Below are 23,835 nucleotides of genomic sequence, written 5' to 3'. Positions count from 1 at the left end.
CAACAGTTGAAATAAAGGAATACTTTTAAAAAAGTCACAGATCCTTTCTCACACATAGAGGTTATTAACAACTCACCTTGTGAACATACATCCAACTATATCTCTCTGTCAATGTGCATTATAGTCCAGATTCACCAAATAAAACAATGAATCATGGCCGTTTTTCCATTGAATTATTTCATTTTCTTGAATCTGCACCTCTAAGACCTGACTTGCTGTAAATATTACATAGTCAAAGATACATATATTAATATATTAACCTTAACCATAACCTCTTGCACACTTCATATACTGATCATTTGATACCATTTCATGGAGACTGAATATAATGGTTAATTCATTTAGGATTTGAAAAGAAATGAATCTGCCAAATGTAGAGCAGAGCAGAGCCTAAACATTTTTCTCTTTAGAAGAGTAAAGTAGGAATGATATTTCCCACATATGGGGGTGAATTAATGTCACAAATTTTATGTGTGTATACATACTATTACCATGGTCTTTGACAGTTTAAAAAAAATTAATAAACATGAACAATTTTCTCCTAAACTGAAGAACTAGAGAGCAATTGAACTGTCACAGGTTAGAAAGTCTGGCGCTGCTCCATAGATAATGAATTGCAAAAGATGCTCTAGATGACACCTAGTCCACCAAAGTACACTCAGGCTCATTTGGGTCTAAAAAAGGAAAAGAAACATTATTTGCGTTCACAAAATCAGACTCCCATTCATTGTAAACGGAGCCACTCAAGACTTTACATCCTATGACATTACAAGTTTGAGACTCACTTCTCTGGTTTATGGCTTTGAGAGAGTAGCTTATGTTCACAAATGGAAATAACACATCAGGATTCTTAACTTAGGTGGTTTGCCCCTTTATTATCTCCCACTTATTGTGGATAAGGAAAAATAAATACATTTCAGTCTTCCAGAATTAACATTAAAGTCTAATTGTTTTCTCCGCTCATGAAAACTGATTTGCTGCTTTTTCTTTAATCTGATTTTAAATCGAAAAAATGACTCTCTTAATCTCTGGGAGATCTAGTTGAGCTTTTATTCAGAACTAATTTATGAATACCGAGCCTCTAATATTGTTATATGACATAAAGGATTCATTTTTTTCCCTCCATTTTAGCTATTTATTAACAAAACAGAGAAAAGGGGAGGGATAAATAATATTCAGAAGATATTCAGAGTAATATATATGTATGAGTTGAATATGAATTGAATATGGCTAAAATATAAGTGGTCCTTATCATAAAAACGTTACCTTGTATTCAGACTTTATGATGCCTTTCCACCATAGACTGTACATAATGTCTTCTGTACAGTCTATGCTTTCTAACACAAAACGTAAAACAGATGTTTTTATAATGTCGAACAGCCATTTATCTAAGCCAATTTACTATTATCAAAGAAAAAACAACAGAGTAACGAGCATGAACCTTTATCTCATTGTACGCTTGATTATAATCCATAGCTGCCCCGTCGATGAGTATTTTCCCCCGCGCCTCCACAGTAACATTGAAACAACACCTCCCGCCTACTTGGGCTGTCATGAGTCCTAAAACAGGCGCACCGTCTGTGGTTAACACACGCGCTGATTGGCTGACACCCCTTCACGTTCAGAGAGATTGTCAGTCAGCTGGAGCTCGAGGAAAATAACAGTTGTTTTTAACTGTTGAGCATTTTTGGACTTGATACATCTTGTCGTTCCGTTTTTAACATTTTTCAAACGCCATAGCATAGATTCTGATACATTGTTTTACAGAGAGGAGAGCGAGAAAGTAGTGTTGTCGCACACCTTTTTTTAACCGATAGGTAAGTAGGCTAACATTAGCTGATGTTGAATTGGTTATTTAGCAAGCTAGCTAGTTAGCTAGCTGTCGGTGTGACAGTTGGTTTCGCAGTTAAACCAGACAGCAGTTCGAGGTTGTTTGCTTGCTCTCACTTGTATTTCATGTCTCTTTTGCTTTAAAGCAGGCAGCGGTAACTTATATTGGCTTTCAAGTCGAGCTTCCTGCTAGCTCAGTTGATTAGCAGCAGTCACTAAGCTACCCTTCCACCTATTTGTCTCCAAGGTGACGGTGGATGTTACTACATCTATCCCATCACCCCGAGTCTCTCTGTCTGCTCTTCGGGCAACTGGCAGCTCCTGTCGCCGACTACAAGACGCGTCTGGTGCCCTGTGCCGCTGCCTGGAGCATAGTGCTGTGGATGACTAAGCCGACGGGGCTCCGTGTCTGTAGCAGCCGGGCGGGCCGATGCTAGAAGCGTGGAAAACATAGCGGCGTGGGTCTGTGAGGAGATGTCAGAGCGGGGATGCCTCGTCTTGGAGACCGTGTTGTAGTCGAGGGTATACACGAGTGTGCACAGTATACCGACTCGGCGTGTGGACCAGCGGAGAAACTTTTCAGCCTAACTAGTAGTGACACATATATGGATGGTGGGGTCGCAGTATGCCCACCCCCTCAACTACCACTACACCACTGCCTGGAGGGAGTAGCAGCACCGGAGGAGAAGAGGGGCCCATGTCTGCCACCTCCACCTCTTCTCTCGGCTCCTCTTTCCGGTTCGTCCCGGCTTTCTGCCTGGGCGTGGTGGCAGCAGTAGTGTTTCAGCTGGCCTGGGGAGGCCTGACTCTCACCTCTTTCTTCTTGAAGTTGTTCATCTATGTGTCCTTCGCCCTGCTGTGTTTCCTGGCTGGGAGTTTTGTTCTGCTAGTCAGGAAAAGTCCTGTCAAAGTCAGCTGCTTTGACAGACACAGGAGGCAGTCAGCTGTGCGGCTGGGGTTCTTCAACAAGCTCATGGTAAGATACTAGTTTCAATTCATTGATAAATAGTACATTACTAGCATTGCACACACTCTACCAAAGATGGGTTAAAAAATCGATAGATATTGGCTTTAAAATGACATATCACAATCGGCCAATGTGCTGATTTCTGCTGATATTACAAGCCGATATATATTTCTTTTTATTGACAAAGTGTACAGGTACGAAATGTCAACCCTAAGTTGAAATACTTTTGCATATTTTGCAGAATGAATGAATATTACATACATTGAAAAGCATTGCATTTCATGTTTCCATCTGCTGGTTGGCCATCATGATAAGAGTATGTATGTTATGATGTTAATTCCTCTCCTCTACAGGAGAGGCTTGATGATCACTAAAATGAGGTGGGGATAAAACTGTTATCGATATCTGCCACATGGGTTGCCTTTATATCGGCATATCGGATATCGGCAAGAAATCCAATATTGTGCATCCGTAAAACAGATGTTAATAAAGTGTACAAAGTTTGACGTAGTATGCAGTTTTAAAAAGACAAAAATTACAGTATATTGCAATATATGTTATTGCAATACTTACCATTTTCCAGAGCATTTCAAATTGCAATGATATTGTATCGTGACTTAAGTATTGTGATATGATCCTATCATGATGCCTCTGGTAATTCTCTCCATTACTCTCTCTACTATCTCTATTGCATTAGCATTACACTTTGAGTTATAACTAACTGCTAGAATCCATTGATAGAAAACGGCCGAATTCTACTGTTATCTGAGGGCACCTGTTTAACCTTTACTCAACAGACTTGAACAAGTGTAAACATATTGAACAGGCACATCTGATTTTTATGTTTTAATTTTTGTATCCCTCTCAACTGCTTCATACCTCCCTCCCTCCCTCCCCATCTTTCTTCCCTCTCTCATCTTCTCTCCCTGCCCCCCTACCCAGATCCTCACTGTGTTGTTCTATAATAGATGAGTTGGAGTCTCATGCTGCTGGATTTAGACACTCTTAAACGCACAAAAATATACACACACGGATGTAGGGTGATATATTCTCCAAGGAAAATGATTGTGTCCTTGCCTATTAGGCAGCCACAACCCTACGGCTGGCTGCCTTTCAGCTGTGTTTGTTTGCAGCTGTGCAATGATGACTTATTGATGTTGACAGCGGAGGAGTATTGTCACAAGCATTTGTCTGGTGGACATATTGTATGAGCTTTGACAAATTTGGGCTGCCCTGTTTGTTGGAATTTTAGGCTGATTTGACGCACAGCACTTAATGTTCTCTTCCTTCCCTTCCTGTTTTTGTTGCCCAATATTTCCTGATTTTGAGCTGTCGTCCTCATCTATGATGTGAAGTGAAGAGATGTGATCTGATGTTGTTTTTTGTAGGCCCGCTTTTTGGTGCCAGTTCAGGAGTCAAGCCTGAGCAGGAGGGTGGTGGTGTCACACAATGTGGACAAAGCTCTAAAGGAAGGTAATGGATCATCTTTTGATATAGTGTCTGAAAATATAAAATATATAAATTATTTAATGCCCTTAAAATCCCCCTCATTGAATTTTGCCTTAAAACAAGATCATGATATTGCAAGCTATTTTTAGTGTCCTGTGCTGTCTAATATGCTGCAGCAGCATGGAGTTGCTTTCAGCAATGCTCTTATATAGTTGTCATATAATATTAAAACTGTGAAAATATTTATGCTTATTTCATTTTATGTAAAAAAAACAACAACTTTTTGCTAACAACCCCTCAATAAATCTAGTTAACAAATGTGTGAGCTAGTTATGCAATAGTACTTTGACAGTGTTGATGCAAAAAGATGACAAGTAGGTGTCCAAAGTCTCTTTCTTTCTTCTTTCTCTCTTTCTTAATTTGGCATGGACAGTGCATATTAATAACATTTCTGAAAACATGGCCATTTTTCACCTCTAGTCCCCAAGCAGACAATAGATAAAGGCACATGAAAGCGCTGAAAATACATTCAACAATAAAAGCAGTGAAACTTATACAGACATGACCATAATCTGCACAACAGAGACAAAGAAAGACAGCTTTTATGATGCACAAAGACCTAAGCAAAAATAATGAAAACAAATAAGACAACAAAAAACATGAAAACACCTCACTGTTCTAATGTCCACATCATTGATTTCTGTTAAACCAGGCTCTTAAAGGGATACTTTGATTTTTTTGTAGTGGGGTTTGTAAGAGGTACTTAGTCAGTGTATTGCCTACAGTGATGTCTGCTTGCACGCCTGCAGTTTGGAGAAGCAGGCTGGAGTTAAACACCAACGCTAAGCAGTGTACTGTTTTACCTTACCTTTACCTTTGTGTGATGGTGTACCTTTGGTGAATCCGAATTAACCCTTTTAGATGGCAAAGTCACACCAAAACACCCACAAACTAACTGATCGAGGCAGCGGTAGACCAGCAGCTCTTGTGTTCTCTGATGTTAAATCACTGTTATTTCCAATGGAGTCTGGCCTTGAAAAGAGCAATATAACAGCTTTATTATTAAGTTGGAAACCATTGTCTGACATGAAGTTAAAGCAGTGAAAATATTTGAAATTTTTTAGATGGCTAAAATACATTTTGTTGCTGACCCCTCAACAGCAATAGATTACATAGCTTCCATGTCAAACTCCAGCCTGCTTCTCCAAAATGGGGGCATGCTGGCTGACATCTACTGATTGAAATATATTGTCTATGAATAAGTACCTGATAAAACCCCACTTTAAAAAATCTGAACTGTCCCTTCAAAGGAATGAAAAATTTAATTTATACATCCCTCAAAAATCAGTCTCCATTTCAATGAGCGTCTTGGCTGATATTTCTCATTAGTAGACTCTTCATGAAATGTTCACTTGCTACTTCTGTTTTTGAGAAAACTGCTTACTGATAGAGCTTTTTTTTGTCAGTCACCATGTCCAGATCCCTCCCACTCATAGTGGATTACAACAGTACAGCGTGTTGGTCATCACGTCCCGTTCAAACGTACACACACACACACACACACACACACACACACACACACACACACACACACACACACACACACAGACGAGCTGGGGCACAGTGTGTCTGGCTGCCAAGTAACAGATGGCTCCAGGATTTACACAGAGGGTGTGTATTTGCATATGCTCCCATGTGTGTTTGAAAAGGTTTTGGGCGTTGAGTGGTACAAGTTTATGATGACATTATAAGGTTCACAGTCAAAGAACTGTTGTGCCAGTTATTTTGATAAGCAGTGTGTCTGAATCAGTTTTATGTTTGTGCACACATCTGAGAGTTAAATCAAGTACTTAAGTTTAGGGCATTAGCTTACCAGGTGACATGTCAGTGTTATTTTTTGTGTTTTTTGGCTTTAAAAGTGACTTCCAAGCTAATATATTTTAGAATTGGTTTCCAAAGTGAAAGAAAATAGTGCTTGATATTTATCTAATTTGGAAGGAATATTTAATTAAAATGATCTACTGTAAAAAATTGCACTTTAGCTTCTATCAAAGCATTAGTCTCTCCATCCATCCAATCACCTGTCCATATTTTTTGTAAACCTCGGTGAGTGGAGGCTTAACACCAGCCTATCGCAAGACTAACTCATACAGACAGATAAATGCATTCTCACCTACAGACAATAGAGTCACCAGTTCACCTAACCTGGCTGAATGTTGTTGGGCTATGGGTGGAGTGACAAATTTATGCAAACAAATGGAAAATGTGCAGAACCCTTTTGTATGGTAAATGCAAAATAGGCACCAGTATAACAGTGAATGCTGACAGTTTTCTACATGTTCTATGAGAAAAATAGCTATGTCTGCTCCATAATATTGGTGAAATACTGCATAGTTACAATGTTAACGCGAGAGTCACGTGTGCTACCACATCCACCATGTCTGCTCTTCAGTTCTCCTTTTGAAGATGTTCAGATCCTGTGAAGTGCATACAGTTGCTAATTGACATCTTTCACAGATTATTACTTAAGTTATGACACTAATAAGTTGCACATTCTTTCCTTCAAAGCAAACCTGAATTAGTGACATCAGTATGCAGTCATTAAAGTAGTAATGTTAATTGAAATTTCACTGTTGAGTTTCTTCTTCAATGCATAGACTGTTAAGAATACTTTAAGAGCTGCTTCTGATGCTCTGGCTGCAATCTCTTTTTGCAGACTTTGCTTCTTGTACAGTATATATGTTAAAGCCTCTGTCAGTAAGATATGGTTAATAAATAACATCTAGTTGCTGTGGATTGCATCAGAGCAAGAGGGTCTTAATCTGAATCCATCATCCAGCTTTGGCTTTTATGCATGTATTTTTATGGGTTTTCTGCAGGTGCTCTGGTTACTACATCACCATTCAGGTTAGTTGAATTGGTGACTTCACATTTCCTGTAGTTACATTATTTGTATATGAAAACGAGAGGTTGTCTGTCTGAGTTTCTGTCCGATTGTCTTTATCGGCCCCTACAAGATGTCCAATGTGCAATGTCTCGATCCCAGCGATTCTTGCAAATTCGACCATTTCCCATTAATTCTCTGCGACCCTGATGTTTTTACGAATTGCCTGCAACTTTTCACATTATAGATTCTTGTGTAAGTTTCTCCAATCATAGCTGTCCCCCACATAACGTCACCAAACTCACTGTCCTACTTTTGGTTGTGAAGATAAAAACATCTCAGGAAGATGAGTTGTTTTGCAGCGTGTGCAACATTGTGGTGGAAAGCCAGTAATGATTGACAAACACTTTTCTACCCTAAAACACACTCTTTGAATGGCTGAAACATGTCAACAACAGACAACACAAATCACTATGACAGAGGTTGTATCTATTGCGCATGCTAAAAGAAGCAAGGTTAGATAGATTAAATATGCATGCTTTGTGGTAGCATGAATTGCAAAGTTGTAACAGTGTGGTTTTATTCCCACTAGAACAAGTTGCCTCAATGTTTAATGAGTTATACAAAAACTTTTTTTTTTTGCAGTTTTCACTTGCTTCTGCAGAGTCATTGCAAAAAAATGCCTTAAAACATCTCAACATGCATTGCAGTTTTTTGAGAAAAAGTACTCTGAAATCGGGCATTTTAGGCTGTAACAATTCCCTGAAAAGCATGTGAAATCCTAGAGGGACCATGTGTCAGCCCTGTGATAGACTGCCTTGTTCAAGCATGTGTGCTACCCTTGTGACCATGCATAGGTTAAGTGCATATAGAAAACAGATGCATGGATGATACTTCCTCCACCTTTAAAATGCTGCACCAGTGTTCACCGGGGTTTTAGGGGAAATGAAACTTAGTGCAGGACACACAGTTGGTAGTTCTGGGGTTGTGGCTGACTAGAGCTTTCACAATGAAAACAGAGCCAGGTCAAGTCTTCTTGTTGAGAAAGCTTGATATCTCAGCAGTAACTCACCAACAGAAGGCTGGCAGCAACACTTTGTGAACAAAATTTCTTAATTTTTTGCAAAGAAAAAATAAAGTGTCACTAAAGTGTCTCTTTAGTTTTTAACTTCTGGCAAAAATCTTGTTCCAATTCTCTCCATCTGTGTCTTTTCCCAGTGTTTGACTATGCCTACAGAGACTACATCCTGTCCTGGTACATCCCTTTGAGTCGTGATGAGGGCCAGTTGTACTCCATGCTGTCGGAGGACTGGTGGCAGATGATTGGGCAATTGAGATCCAGGCTAGCTGAAATCGACCTTGTCAATGTGGTGTGTTACGACAGCATCCGAATCCTACACACACACTTCACTGACCTCAAGGCTGCATCTGCAAGGTACACACACACACACACACACACACACACACACACACACACACACACACACACACACACACACACACACGACTGTAAATAGTATAAGTTATAGGGGTCAACAGATATTGTGTTTTTTAGGGCCGATACCGATTACTAGTAGTCAGTGAGACTGTTAAACAATATTTGGAACCGGTATGCATTTGCAAAATGAATGTCTTTCTGTCAGTATTTGGAATTTGGAAAACTGATAAGTTCAACATCATTCCCAGCAACTTTTTATATAGTCAAGTGAAAATTTAAATAAAAAAACGAATCAATAAAAATAGCTTCCTGACGTTTTCCAATAGTTCCTCCCTGGCTGACGCTTTCCTTGCACTTTTTAATTAATTAATTTTATTAGCGATCATTAAAATAAATCGCTGATAAAGGTAATTGGCAAAATGCCAAATATCGGCCCCAGAAATCTGCCAGGCCAATAATCTGGGGACTCCTAAAAAGTTACATTTGTTAATGCATGACTTTCCCAAGGTGTTTATCTTTTATCAAAGCCAGTGATATAAAGCATTCCTCACTTCTGTGTTCAGCTTCCATCACATGGTGTTCAGACTAACTGTTGTTTGAACAGAAAATATGTCAGATTTGATTTGTTACTGGAAAGATTTTCTTTCCCAGTGTTCATACCCAGCAGCACCATCATGTTATGTACACAGATGGGGTGAAATTATGGCAGTTCAGTACCGCGTAAACAACATTAAAATCCTCGCACATTCACTTCCTTCTTCTCCATGCAGCATCTGCCAGGTACACTTAGAGACAGAGTGATGATTCACACACCATCTGGTTTCATTATCCCCGCAAGTCAGGCGAGACTTTTGATTTGATCACACTACAGAGATGTCTGGCCTCCCTCAACTTCAGTAGTTTAGGAACAATGTAGCAGCAGTGCATCTTGTTCAGTTGGGTTTTAGAAGCAAAGTCAGTGAGATACGACACAGCTGAACTATGAAAAACAATGGCAGTGTAAGCTATGTCGGTGAAGTCTGATCTTTTCTAACATCATCTGATGTCTAGCTGTGCTGGAGTAACACTGTGTCTCTTTCTGTTTAGATCTCAGTCTTAATCTGCGTCTCTCTCATGTGTGTATCCAGACCAGAGGAGTGTGCTCGGCCGTTTCCTCTCCATCCCTGTTTGGTCAGTCCGGACTCTGAGCTGGCATTCCTTCGCTGTGTAGCCAGAATATTGCTGCTATGTCTGCTGCCACAAAAGGATGCCAAGTCACATACACTACGCTGCTGCCTCACAGAAGTCATCACTACTAAAGGTACTGTGTGTGTGTGTGTGTGTGTGTGTGCGCTTGCAAGTATTGTACTATCACAATACTGAACCTTTTTTTTTTGGGTCAGCTGGTAAAGACAAACTCTAAAAGCCCAGACACCCCAAAATAACATCAAAGAACTAGTAGCAACAAATGCAGAGTCTTGCTTTGCCTTATGTTAATTGAATTAAGTCTAAACCAATTTTTTATGCCTCTGCACTGGTGATAGCCGAAGCTGGAGGCATTATGTTTTCTGGTTGTCCGTCTGCCTGCCCATCTGGCACATTCATGTGAACGCAATATCTCAGGTGCACCTTGAGGGACTATTTTTCAAATTTGGCACAAGCGGTCATTTGGACTCGAGAATAAAATGGTTAGCTTTTAGTTGTCAAATGTCACTGTGACCTTGTTAGTCTCATTTTTTGGCACAAAATTTGACAAAAAAATTTGGCACAGATGAACTGAATAGACTTTGGTGGTCAAAGGTCAAGGTCACAGTGACCTTTCACTCATCTCATTCTTATGAAAGCAATATCTCAAGAACACCTTGCGGTCATTTCCTCAAATTTGACACAAACATTCGCTTGGTCTCAACAATGAGCTGATTAGAATTTTGTGTTCAAAGGTCAAGGTCACTGTGACCTTGCATTTGTCACATTTTTGTTAATAGAATATCTAAAGATGGCCTTGAGGGAGTTTCCTCGAATTTTGCGCAAACCTCCACTTGGACTCAAGAATGATCTGATTAGTGATCAAAAGTCAAAGGTCAGGATCACAATGAACTCATAAAACATTTTTTTTGCCATAACTCAAGAATCTTGGGTGCCCACCTTGAAACTGTGCTAATCATATAGATCGTCTGTGCTGCCAGGTTGAAGATGTGTGAAGCATCCATATTTTCACAAACATGGACGTAAAGTGTAAGTGCAACTTGACTGGTGCGAAAAGGCATAAAACAGCATGTTGGTATATCTATTTTGAATTAATGAATTACATGTACAATTACCTCATCATATTCAATGTCAGAAGGTAAAAAAGATGCCTTGGGTCATATCACACAAGTGAAACACGAGCTGTTACCGATGTTGCATTAAAGGAGAGCTATGTACGTATGTAACTTCCTTATGAATTCTAGATGACTGCCAGGTAAAATATGTAGGCATTAAAGAGGAAAACTGAGCAACGATTGAAAAGAGCTGTGAGGCGAGTGTTTGTAGTCCCGGGGGACTGCAGAGGTGGGTTCATTTCAGTTCAGTGGCAGATCCATTTCACTGTGTTGTAATTATCCAGTCTAGCTTTAAAGATGGTGGTTTGGCTACAAGGGCAGAGTGAATGCTCGTATCTGTTTATACAAAGCAACATACATCTGATGTTAGTGAGTATTTTGGCTCTAGAAGACTTCAATGTATATATTCATTTACTTTGTAACTTTACAGCATTTCTTAGAAGAATCAGACTCAATTTATAACATTCAGTCAATGTGTTTATTTATATATAGTTTTTGTATCTTTTCACGTGTGTGTGTGTGTGTGTGTGTGTGTGTGTGTTGTTATGTATCTTTGTGCTCCAGTGTTGAAGCCTTTGGTAGAAGTGCTCAGCGATCCAGACTCTATAAACAGGATGCTGTTGTCTCAGCTGGAGCAGAGGGAGCAGCAGGCCGAGCAGCAGAAAAAAGCCTACACCTACGCTGCCTCCTATGAAGACTTCATCAAACTGATATCAACGTCTACTGATGTCAATTTCCTCAAACAACTCAGGCAAGACACCAAAGGCACACACACACACACACACACACACACACACACACACACACACACACACACACACACACACACACACACACACACACACCTGCACTGCCATATAAAACCGAGACTGTCATATTTTTGAATAGATTTTTTTTAAAGAACCACACTGTACATATACACAAATACACACAAACATGTTAACCAGACAGTTAACCACACACAGTCTATTTACTGCTGTGGGGTTACTATGGGAACAGACACTGTCTCTGTGGCTGTATACTAGATCTAAATGCAGCCTGGACATGATACTGCCATAGTGTCCTGTTAGTTTGAGGAATAATGGCTCAATACTGATTCCCAACATAGACTCAGTTACCTCAATGTTTGCATCTTGTACTATATATGATACATTTTTTAATCTACACATTTTTTTCACTATGTTATCACATAATTATGTATTTATATCTTGATTACTTAATTAATATTCAGTTTATTTATGTAAAGAGAGTCCATTTTGATTTGATTGATTGACTCCAGCATCTGATTGAAATTTTACACTTCTGTTTCTTTTTGCAGGTATCAGATAGTGGTAGAGATTATTCATGCCACCACCATCAGCAGCCTCCCTCAACTCAAGAAGCAGAAAGGTACAAAAACACTGCAATTCACCATATGACAGAAAGGCTAAAACCAGTTAAAATTCACCGCAGCTGAACAGCTAGCTGATGTGCCGTTAATACATCATGTAGGGAAGCATTCATTATAGTGACTAGAACAGTTGTCCAATTCTTCCTTTTTTGTGTCACTGCATTGACTGTGGCAGTCCCTTGTAGAGAGCTGGGCGATCAGGTCTGACGTGACCTTTGAGCTATTGTCAGTTACTAGCAAAATGGCCCAAAGGCACTGAGTTCATCCTCATGTCAATGTGAGTTTAAGACTGATAACTAAATGAATGGTAACAGAAACTGAGAGTTTAAGAGGAACACCACCTAAATAAAGAAATCCAATATGGTATCTCCATGGTCTAGGAGAGCCAGAAAACAGAGAAGTCTCAAACTTGTATTGTCATAGGGTATGGAGTCTGAGCTGCTCCATAGACAAAAAATGAGAGCCTGATTTTGTGGACCCACAGAATGTTTGTTTCTTTTTTATACCCAAATGAGCGTTATTCTATTGCAGTGTTCTCCGTTCTGAAACAGAACGTGTTCATATACTTAGAACATTCCCCTCAGTGTCATCTAGTACAACATGTTTCACAATGTACTGTCTATGGAGCAGATCTAGGCTTAATACTTGTTGACATTACAAATTTGAGTTTTAGAACTCTAGTTTTTGGATTTAGAAAAATCCTAGGGGGCTCACCCAGTCGACGAGATGAATGTCACCTCACTTAAATTTCAACCTGCTGGTCGATGGATCATTAAAGTCATTAGGATTTCTCCTTTGGCACCATTTATATCTGCAGCGTGGCTACAGACAAACAAAGACCTGAGAGTGAAAGGCCGCTGCCTTGCCAAGAGCCCTTGCTCTCCATATAAATATTTACAGAGCCGTGATAATTAAATCCATGAGTGCACTCTTGGTCACATTTTTTTTTTCCTTCACAAGTCGTGTTTTTTAATTATAGTATTACTTTTCGGTCTACTCGTTTGGATTTGCATTAATTTCTTGAAAATACATATTTTTTAGTTATTTTATTCAGTTATATGTCCTTCCTTTATGTTTTGGTGTGGCTAAATGGTAGATGGACTTCTAATTATACTAACTTACACTAGTTACAATAAATATGATTATATTTGTCCATAAAACTCTTGCCATATGCTAATGATTAAGATGATGATGTAAGTTAGTTTAGGAATCATTGTGCAGTATCCAGTAAATGCACCCATGAGCATAAGTATGTTCACACATATGAAAATCAGTGTAGTGTGGAACATTGCTTTCATAACCCACGATTGCCTGAAAGTACCTGTTTTTTCCACACAGTTAGCAAAGTTTAGCAACTTTACTTGATGGTTCAGTGTCTTCCTGCTAGGTAGTTGTACTATTGTGTATTATTGTGTGACTACAGCTGGCTCACACTGGCTCACACCTTTCTTCTGCTGTCACTCTCTCTCAGACCGAAAAGGTAAAGAGTCAGCAGCCATGAAGGCAGACCTGCTGAGGGCCAGAGATATGAAACGATATATCAATCAGCTGACTGTTGCTAAGAAACAATGTGAGAAACGGATACGCCTACTCGGTGGACCAAACTATGAGAACAATGAGGAAGGAGGGGCTGATGACAGCGATGATCCGCAGAGTCAGAAGGTAGGGCTTGATGTAAGGTGGACATGGAATGATAATAATTTTTGAGAAGAGACTGACATTTTGTCAATTTCTCTCTCTCTCTCTCTCTCTCTCTCTCTCTCTCCATCCAGATTCTCCAGTTTGATGACATCATGTGTAATCCAGGTTACAGGGAGCATTTCAGAGTTTACATGGAGAGAGTTGATAAGAGAGCTCTGATCAGCTTCTGGGAGCTGGTGGAAACACTTAAAACTGCCAATAAGGTAACCAGCACTAACACACACACACACACACACACACACACACACACACACACACATTGCAGAGGGTTTAGCTAGGGCTGGGTGATATAGCCAGAAATGTTATTAAATTTTTAATATCAGTCAATATCCATAATTATTACGACTAACATTTAACGATTAACAATTGTTATATTTTCATTTTTAAAGGCTTTTTTTGCTCCTGAGTGAAAGTTCAACAAACCACATGGTTAAATTTGGTTAAAATTATTAGATAGATAGATAGATAGATAGATAGATATCTACTGTCTACTGCAGCCTGTCTACTGCTCTGGGGAAGAAAAAAAGTTTTTTGGTCTGTAAGCCCGTGTGCATATCATTCAGTCTGCCTAAGAGGAGGGTGGAAAACATGCGGTGTCCACGATATGAGGAGTCTCTCCTCCTGATGTGAGAGGCCTGTTTGTAAAGACGACCTGAGTAAATTTCACACAGGTTTGGAAGTGGGGAGCCGATGATCCACTGGGCTGGTTGTTGTCAGAACATGACAGACAATTTCCAAAAAAGCAGAACATTGGGGCGCCTGGTGGCTCAGTGGATAGAGTGGTGCCCCATATACAGAGGTTGTATCCTTGCTGCAGCGGCTGCCGGTTTGATTCCAGCCTCGACCCTTTGCTGCATGTTGCCCCCTCTCTCTCCCCCTTTCATGCTTAAACTGTCCTGTCCATTAAAGACAATAAAAGCCCAAAAAATAATCTTAAAAAAAAAAAAAAAAAAGCAGAGCATTTCACAAATCTGAAGTAGATTCAAAAATGATTATTTACAAGGTTCCCATTGTCATGGAAAACCAGGAAAAGTCATGGAACTTCACAATCAACATTTTTTTTAATGAAACCTAACAGCATATTTATTTTCTATGGCTGTCGATGTACCATCGCTCTAAAGTGGGCCAATATATGCCAATGTTTTGTTTACTATCATGTATGCTTCTTCATTTTCTCCCCCTATATAGCTGAAATTCTGTTTTCAGTGGAGTCTGAATCTAATATGTTTAAGCCATATTTGGAATATCCAGATTGTATTTAGATTGATTTTAGATTTCAGTTTAGATAGTGAAAAAATGAAATGAAATGCTATTTTTGCAAATTGCATTCCAAAGGGAATGTGATTCCAATTGGATTTCTACAGATGCGTTTCAGTGTGGATGCTCTGGCCGCTCAAATCTGATCTAAAAGTGTATTTTTGCATCACCCACAATGTGACACAAAATGATGACAGCAAATCTGAGGGAAGCGCTGAGCAGAGTCCATGCTGCTACCAAGAACTAGACAAATTATCAAGACAAATCTCGTACCGTTTTTCCTTCTTCTTTGTTGGAAGACTGCGTAACCAGCATAGTTAGGTAAGTACTGATACCTACGTCATTACTGCAGCAACCCATGAAGATGGATTGGTCATGTCTGTACACAGAAATCCGATCTTTTCACTTTTATATAACAGTGAGAACAGTCTATGCTGAAGATCTGATCTTAGAAACAAATCTGATTTGCCTGCAATCTCAGCATGGTCTCACTGCCCATTTGTTTATTTATGTGTGTGACAGAATGAAGTGCCCCAGATTGTAGGGGAGATCTACCAAAAATTCTTTGTGGAGAGCAGGGAGATTCCAGTGGAAAAGTTTCTCCTTAAGGAGATCCAGCAGAGTCTGGTGGGGAACAGAGGAACACAAGTCTTTGTCCGACTACAGGAACAGGTAACTGATGCTTCCTTCCTTACTTATTAAAGGTCCTAAGAGGCCCAAGAAACAATGGCATGTTTATGTCTGAAGGTGACAATAAAGCATTCCTGCTTCTTTCATACATCCTTTAGGTGGCTGAGACGATGAGAGAGCGTTATTACCCCTCCTTCTTGGTTTCTGATCTCTACGACAGGCTGATCAGACGGGATGAGCAGCACAGCCAATCACAGTGTAGCACTGAGGAGAAAGAGGAAGGGGTCAGACATACACTATGTATTCAAAAATCTGTTTAAGGTATCATTTGTAAGTGTCTATTGCCTCCGTTATTGCATATTTTAATAAATATGTATAATTTATTTTGCAGTGCCAGGGTCTAGACGCAGGAGAGGAGGTGGGCGATGAAGGTACTAAAGGAATCAATGAGCAGGCCAGCTATGCCGCTACTAAACTCCGACAACTCTACGACAAACTGGAGTACAAGCGACAGGCCCTGGGCTCCATCCAGAATGCACCCAAACCAGACAAAAAGGTAAAATACAAGCAAATGTGACAAAACACACCCTGGATTCACTCTATAAGTTCACAGCAGGATAAAACACACACACAGACCCATCCAGCACGATTCCCCCAAAATTCTAATAAACAGAATACATTGCTATTCATTTCAATGTCACATCTTTATTTAACTTTGATTTACATGCTAGTTAAAACCTTTATCTTGTGTGTTTGTAGATTGTGAGCAAACTAAAAGAAGAGATCGGAGCCATGGAGAGAGAACACGGTGAGCTCCAGCAACATATCAGCAGGACTGACTGGTGGTGTGAAAACCTGGGGCACTGGAGGGCTACGATCACCACTGCTGAGGTAATGTGTTGTTTTACCACAAACAACACCTGGCTGCTCTTACCACTACTGAAGATGAAAGCTACCTGGAACCAACTGGCTGATTTCTAGTGTAGAAGCTAAGGCACTCGAGTGCTCTGATGACATTCCCTTCCACTTATAGACATTATTTGAGCTGCAGCTACTGAAACCATTTACAAAAGTGTGCTGAGATGCATCTGACAGCAAAGCTCAGTGTGCCTCCAGTCCACCGAAACAACTACAGATGCAGAAATATATTATAATATATATTTTTTTTTTTTTTTTTTTTTTTTTTTTTTTTTTTTATATTAATGATGCAGTCATTGAGACATTTGTGTGTTAAACTGTGTGTGTGTGTTTTGTGTGTTAAACTGTGTGTGTGTGTGTGTGTGTGTGTGTGTGTGTGTGTATATGTATGTATGTATGTATGTATTCCAGGCTACTGAAGAGGGTGGTGAGACAGTAGCTTGTTACAGTGTGTGTGTTAGCCTGGTAGAAGGAGAGGAGACGGCCAACAGTCGCTGGAGCGTCCAGAGAAAACTCACTGAATTCCAGATGTTGCACCGCAAACTCACTGAGGTAACACAACACCAAACTTAGACATCTATGAATTCATTTTCTCACTGTTTCAAAGCTATGCACAATGTTTGCACCACGCCTGATAAAATGCAACCACACTCTTGAGCTCTTCTTAGACATTTTTGTTTTTACACACCTACAAGATGCACACTGTAGTCAGGCCTCTGAAGATATAATGATAAACATCTGTGAGCCCTGCCTCTAGTGTTTTTCTTGTATGCCTCTACACTATGTAACATTAGACATCCAGTCGGCAGTATAATTAGATCTAGGTGCAAGCATGCTGCATCATTACTGGCTCATGGACGCTGATGAAATTTACTCATTAGGTATCAGAATTTAGTACCGAATAACAAGGCCTATTTTGATGCCCAATAGTCTCAAAGCAATTTGGTCTGTGCCATAAAAATATCAAAGTTTAGTAGCCAGCCCCTGAACAAATTGTGTTCACTCTATCAACATATATTAGATAAGATAAATTACAATGGCAATGTGATACAGAAAGGTGCCTAAGTGGTGGAGTCAGCATCTCATCTAAATGTATTGATATGCTATACTGTATTATTTAGAATTAAGGAAACCAAGTGGAAATGCAATAAAACATACTTTGTTTTTGCCATTAATTTGGCATATTTTTTCATTATTGCAAAAGCACATTTCAGTCTCTTCCTTCCTTACTTCCTTCCTTCCTCAGTGTTTTCCATCATTGAAGAAACTCCAGTTACCGTCGCTCAGTAAACTTCCCTTCAAATCCATCGACCAGAAGTTCTTAGACAAGAGCAAAACTCAGCTCAATGCCTTTCTCCAGGTAAACATGCAAACAGTTCTCGCTGAAAAGCTATATTACATATAACTTATATCACTGCTAACTTGACAAGAGTATGCAGTAACTTGTTTGTGTGTGTGTTTGTGTGTGTGTGTGTTTGTGTTTGTGTTTTTGTGTGTGTGTGTGTGTGTGTGTGTGTAGCGTCTGCTGACAGATGAGCGACTGTGCCAGTCAGAAGCTCTCTATGCGTTCCTCAGCCCGTCCCCAGAGCACCTCAAGGTAACCGAATTTGCATCCTTGCATATTTACGTTTCAAATAAGTCAGGGCTACTAATATATTATTATTATATATCATGCAAACATGCATTTTATATTCATTACAATGAACAACTACAATATAGTTTGTTTATTCAGGTCAGTTTTATTAGATGAGGCTTCCTTCCGGTAGACAGAATGATTAAAAAAACTGAATGTGAAGCAGCAGTTAAGGGATGTTGTGAAATATGTGCACAGTCCTGTCCATGATTTATCAAGCTTCTACCAGTACTTTAATTTGTCCTCTTTTGGACAAATACAACTAGATTTGTCCAGATGAGGACGTCTGTAGCTCTGGCCCATGAGAGCATTAATTTGACTCCATGCAGTATATACTGTGTAGTGATGATTTTGTTCAATGTTTGAAGGTGATGTCAATCCAGAAGAAATCATCTTTCTCTCTGGCCTCCTTCCTGGAGAGGCTCCCTGGAGATTTCTTTTCTCATACTGAGGTAAACAGTCATTCAAGATTGGTGAAGTAACAATGTGGACAGTCTTAACACTTCACAGACCAGATGCAGAAAACTCTGTATATCCACTACTCAAATTGCGCACAAAGACAGAGATGTGCATATGCATTCTTTTCAGATTTATTAAGCTGCACGTACGCCTGATTCTCTATTATAAATCTCAATCACTATTGACTTGGGTGCACTTGCAGAAGCCTCATTTCCAATCCCACAGTTTGCCATAAAATACCCTTAAACATCTGTTTGCATATATTTGTTTATGCTCCACCACTTATTAAGCCTGTCAATGAGAAATATGACAAAGAAAGAGCAATTTCACCAACTGTGTCACATCAGTGAGGTTTTCCAATATGGCAGCTGTTACTACGCACAGCTGTAGCAATTAGTAGCGCCTGTACCACTAATTCATCACATGTCTCTGCAAACCATCATTGCAGTGAAATCTCAATCATCCTTATTATAAAAAAGAGGGACGATAAATGATTCAATCACAGTGCTCAAGTGGAAACAGACGTCACAAAGTGAGTCACAATTCAGGATCAAATTATGTGACAACAGGGAGATGATGACTTATATGTTAATAAAAAGAATGATGCATGACTCAGAGATAATAATTAAAAAAAACATCATGAATGCTCCTTTGATTAACTTTTTAGAGAATGCTGTGTAGCCTGCAAAAATAACACAATCAGGGAAATAAACAAACATCTCACCTGCAGCTAGCTCAGTTTAATCCGTGTGTATGCCTGGTTTGAAATCAGCATGAGGTGTGCATGTTAACCCTGCACATTCTCCCGTTATAAAAATCATTTTTTGTGTGGGCGTACGCATGGTTTTTGTGCATACTCATCCTCATTGATTAGGCCCTAGCTGTGTGGCATCCTCATTTGGTTTGCGTGTGATTGGTGTCTCCAGGAGGAGGCTGACGACGACAGTGACTTATCAGACTATGGTGATGAGGGAGATGGGAGGAAAGACGCCTTGGCTGAGCCATGCTTCATGCTCATAGGGGAGATCTTTGAACTCAGAGGAAGTGAGTAGTACTCTGTTGCCTTTTTAAATCTCTGTCGTATTTTCTATTTTAATAGCAATACACAATTTATAGAGTCTGACATGAAAGAGACAGAAGCCTACTGTATATAATGAACATAGAAAACGTTCCATATTAAACCGAAAGGTTACACCTTTGTTGCTTTGTTTTGGGTGCAATTTTTTAGGTGTTCTCTTTTTGGGATGAAAAAATGAATTCTGACTCATCTGAGAGTATTTTTCTGATCAGCTTTCCTTCTCTCACTGTCTGTCTGTCTGTCTGTTCGACCGTCTGTCTCAGTGTTTAAGTGGGTGAGGAAGACTCTAATTGCACTAGTCCAGGTGACATTTGGACGAACTATTAACAAGTAAGTTCTAGCAGCTTAGCATTTTAACTGTCACATTTTCAAAAAAATCAAGCTTTACCAAATAACAGCTAACAAATTATTAATTTTGATAAATTGTAATGCAATCTATAGGGCTTAATCACAAAATATTTTGAAGAATTTGCTTTGTTTCATTAATTCATAGTGTCTCTGCTACCATATTTGAGCAAAAGTTAACAGGTGACTTCGTATTTGTTGTGATATCTAATGAAGGCCTTGAGAGAATTTTTCAAATTTGGCAATAACATCAATTTAGGCCTAACGATGCACTGACTAAACAGGTTTTTGGCCATAACTCAAGAATTCACAACATTTTACAAGAAAGAAACAATTATTTACCAGAGAGACACAGGATTAAAACTGGGAAAATGCATTTTTCATTTCACTGGGGACCTGAAGTGTTTTCTGAGATCAGCTATGAGGCTAACATCCTCCGTGCTTTATTACAGACAGATCCGGGACACAGTAAACTGGATCTTCTGTGAACAGATGTTGGTGTGCTACATCAGTGTGTTCAGGGACACCTTCTGGCCCAACGGGAAGCTGGCACCACACGTCAAGGTCCGCACTGACACGGAGCGGAGTGAAACGAAGGAAAGGGCTCAGCAGAAACTACTTGACAACATCCCAGGTAGCAACTAAATCACATTAGAAACATGACTTGTAGACATTAAATATGAGAACACCTCTAGACCCTTTTTTTCTTTGTTTCAATATGATGTTTTATATCAGACGCACTAGCAAATCTGGTCGGCCAGCAGAACGCCCGCTTTGGAATCATCAAGATCTTCAATGCCCTGCAGGAGGCTAGTGCCAACAAACATCTTCTCTATGTAAGAAAAATGTCTGATAATATCTGATTTCATTCATTTGATTTCAAGTGAAGCTACAGCTGCAAAAACATTGTGTTAATGTCTCCATTAGGTCTTGATGGAAATGTTACTGAAGGAAGTGTGCCCTGAACTCAGCACGGAGGTGGACAACATCTGAACCTACACACACACACACATACACACACATACACACTCAACACAGAGTCTTTGGATCTTTTAGGCCTTTCCGTAGCAGACCAATCATAAACTGCCAAGCTAGTCAGGGAGACGGCCTTTTTGGTACAACCTCAGACAGAAAGCATCGGCGTCGGCGAGACACACGCTGACTCTGTTTGTAGAACTTTGCTGTGAAATGATGAAAAGCTGAGCTGACACCAGACTGAAAGGGGCTGATGTTTGACTTTGTTGTGGCACAGATCCAAACCGTTCTGTCTGAACAGGCAGAAAATCTGACTTCTTCCTGTCTAGGCAGCCTTCTAATTAAGAAATATTACATTTGGACCTAAAAGTCCATATTCACACAAGAACAAACTGTATTTTTGACATTAAGTGACCCACGTCTGCACTGAAACATCGGATCTGTACCACAACAAAAAAAATGTGTGTAAATTGTGAGAGTCTATAGATTTCAATGAAGAATATCAATATGTGAAAGTAAACAACTTGATTGTTTGGCCATCAGTTTCTAGAGCTGATAATCTAAAGACCTCGATTAAATGCAGCAACGACAGGTCAAGTTCAGATTTTTTTGTCGCCCTCTGAAGGCAAACAGTGTGTCATTGCCCACAGACCTCCGAACATTCCTCGTACACACAACCTGAGCAACAACACTTGTGTTCTGTGATTCTCGTTAAAGGCTTATAATTGTGCAATATAATGTCATGTAAAAGTCATTGTGATGATTTTATTTATGATTATTATTGATAGATTTTATTTTTACCAAAAATTGTTTAGAGAGCGTTTATATAAGCAATAAATTGCAAACAAAAAGAGGATGTGGCATTTTTGATTTCTTTCCTAAAATCTTTGAAAATACAAGATTTGCTAGACTAATTATCGATGAATAGAATTATTTTAAAATAGCAATAATATTGGCACAGTGTCCACTGAAGCAGAAAACACTTATCAGCATAAAATGTGGTGGAGATGTGCAAAAAGTATTAAGATAGGAGTGCTGATTCCTTCTTCTTTTAAAAAAAAAAAACAAAAAACAAAAAAAAACACCTTCACCAGTTTTTATCCATATTTTACCAACACAAAAATGAAATGTATTGTTCAGCGGTAATAGTTACACAATATATAATTCTTTTTATAATTTAAAAAAAAATTTAACAAGTATTGCAGGTGATAAATTAAATAAAATATTTGAAAAAGTTCAAGACCTGATGTTGTTACCCAAAAATTAAAATGGCCCTCTTTTCAACAATAACAAAAAAGGAGCATCACAGGAAATTTTCAAGCAGTTCTACAGTCCCAAAGTGTGTCTCAATAATGTATATAGAAGTGATGTTAAATATGACTTTTTGACCAATTTAACCCTTTAACACCTGGATCGACGTGTTTTCCTGTGGAGTGTTCTGACACCTTTCACGAGCATTTCAATCTGTGAAACCTAAGCAAATTTGATTTCTTACAGTAACATTGGAAAAAAAACCCTAGAATGAGTAACTTGGAGAGAAATGTCCCACAAACTGCAAAAAATAAGTCAAAGGTGACCGACACCCCGAAAATTAGCTGTGGGGGAGTCTTAGATATCATTTCAAGTTTTTTTAATATAACTTTTACTAATTTCTTTCTGTATTGGTGCCATTTGTTGTTAAGTGATTTGTCGCCTTCTACCATGTTTTTGAAAGAAATCAAGCCAATTTGCTCAAGTTTCAAAGGGTTAATACACCAGAAAAGGAGTAAAGTGAGCAGCAGTAGTAAAGACATAACTGCCATTTTACTTTTTCCATTTGTATTCTCCTGCAATCACATATCAGTGTTTATGTGTCAGTTATTTAAAAACAATTTGTGCTTGCTAAAAGTCATCAACTGCTTGTGAATAAAGAAGTGTTAGTCCATGACCCTATATTTTAAAACCGCACCTGGATGTGGTTCAAGCACCATTTCATTTTTCCATAAATATGGTAGAACAGCGTGGAAAGGGGTTTAGAGTTATACACCCCCCCTCCACCCCAAGAGCATGAATGCAACATGTGTTCCCCACAAAGTGAATGGTAGTGTCAAGGAAGGGGGTGGGTGTGTGTAATGGTCTGTTAACCTCTTGATTCCACACAGCTGAGCCACAGGTCAAATAAAAAGAGCAACACAAAACACAGGAAGTGTAATACATTGTCTTCAAAATAAAAGCAGAAAATGTGGCGAAGGGTTTTGGTTCTACAATACATTTCTAGGAAAACTTTCATTAACCACAGCACCACATACAGCAACTATAGATTTGTGTTGGTTTATTTTTAACTTTAAAATAATGGTGTTATATTGCAAATGCAACTAAGCTGCTCTCACTTGTTCTTGTGTCCCATCCTTGTTGTTAATTCCAGTGTCAGTGTAAAATGCTTTAAAATGGAACCATATCAGAGTAGAAAAGAGTAAATGAGTGACATGCAGTGCTGAATGGATAAACCTAGTTTCAGGCTGAAAGGGCATATTGTGTGATTCAGAAACAGAAATACATTATGATCACCAGGGAGAAATTGTGTTTCATTACAGATGCACTG

General features: G+C 39.2%; 1 protein-coding gene across 3 annotated transcripts; it reads left to right on the top strand.

The window, feature by feature from the left end:
- Positions 1-1,629: 1,629 nt before the first annotated feature.
- Positions 1,630-22,107, top strand: snx25 (sorting nexin 25). 3 transcript variants are annotated; one of them, XM_042493091.1, is made up of 22 exons: positions 1,630-1,817; positions 2,078-2,806; positions 4,186-4,270; positions 8,349-8,565; positions 9,696-9,868; positions 11,433-11,619; positions 12,187-12,257; positions 13,730-13,920; positions 14,031-14,162; positions 15,739-15,888; positions 16,005-16,130; positions 16,238-16,402; positions 16,606-16,737; positions 17,176-17,316; positions 18,011-18,124; positions 18,284-18,361; positions 18,766-18,849; positions 19,783-19,900; positions 20,198-20,264; positions 20,732-20,913; positions 21,015-21,115; positions 21,207-22,107. In XM_042493091.1, exons 2-22 carry the CDS (start codon positions 2,456-2,458, stop codon positions 21,270-21,272), a joined length of 2,931 nt encoding a protein of 976 aa, XP_042349025.1. In that variant the 5' UTR covers positions 1,630-1,817; positions 2,078-2,455; the 3' UTR covers positions 21,273-22,107. The 3 variants fall into 3 exon arrangements, with proteins under 3 accessions (XP_042349025.1, XP_042349026.1, XP_042349024.1); XM_042493092.1 differs by having other exon boundaries at positions 1,977-2,806; XM_042493090.1 differs by having other exon boundaries at positions 1,630-2,806.
- The last annotated feature ends 1,728 nt before the right edge of the window (positions 22,108-23,835 follow it).

This window comes from Plectropomus leopardus, chromosome 9, assembly GCF_008729295.1.
Source record: "Plectropomus leopardus isolate mb chromosome 9, YSFRI_Pleo_2.0, whole genome shotgun sequence".
NCBI classification, from domain to species: Eukaryota; Metazoa; Chordata; class Actinopteri; order Perciformes; family Serranidae; genus Plectropomus; species Plectropomus leopardus.
Note: the sequence above shows the minus strand (reverse complement) of the source record. Positions and strands in the feature narration are given on the sequence as shown.

Excerpts from the sequence above, each read along its gene's own strand:
- snx25 (XM_042493091.1), top strand. The coding sequence starts at position 2,456 with ATGCCCACCCCCTCAACTACCACTACACCACTGCCTGGAGGGAGTAGC. Across the intron at positions 9,869-11,432 it reads AGAAGTCATCACTACTAAAG|TGTTGAAGCCTTTGGTAGAA; the intron begins GTACTGTGTGTG and ends TTTGTGCTCCAG. Across the intron at positions 16,738-17,175 it reads CTACGATCACCACTGCTGAG|GCTACTGAAGAGGGTGGTGA; the intron begins GTAATGTGTTGT and ends TATGTATTCCAG.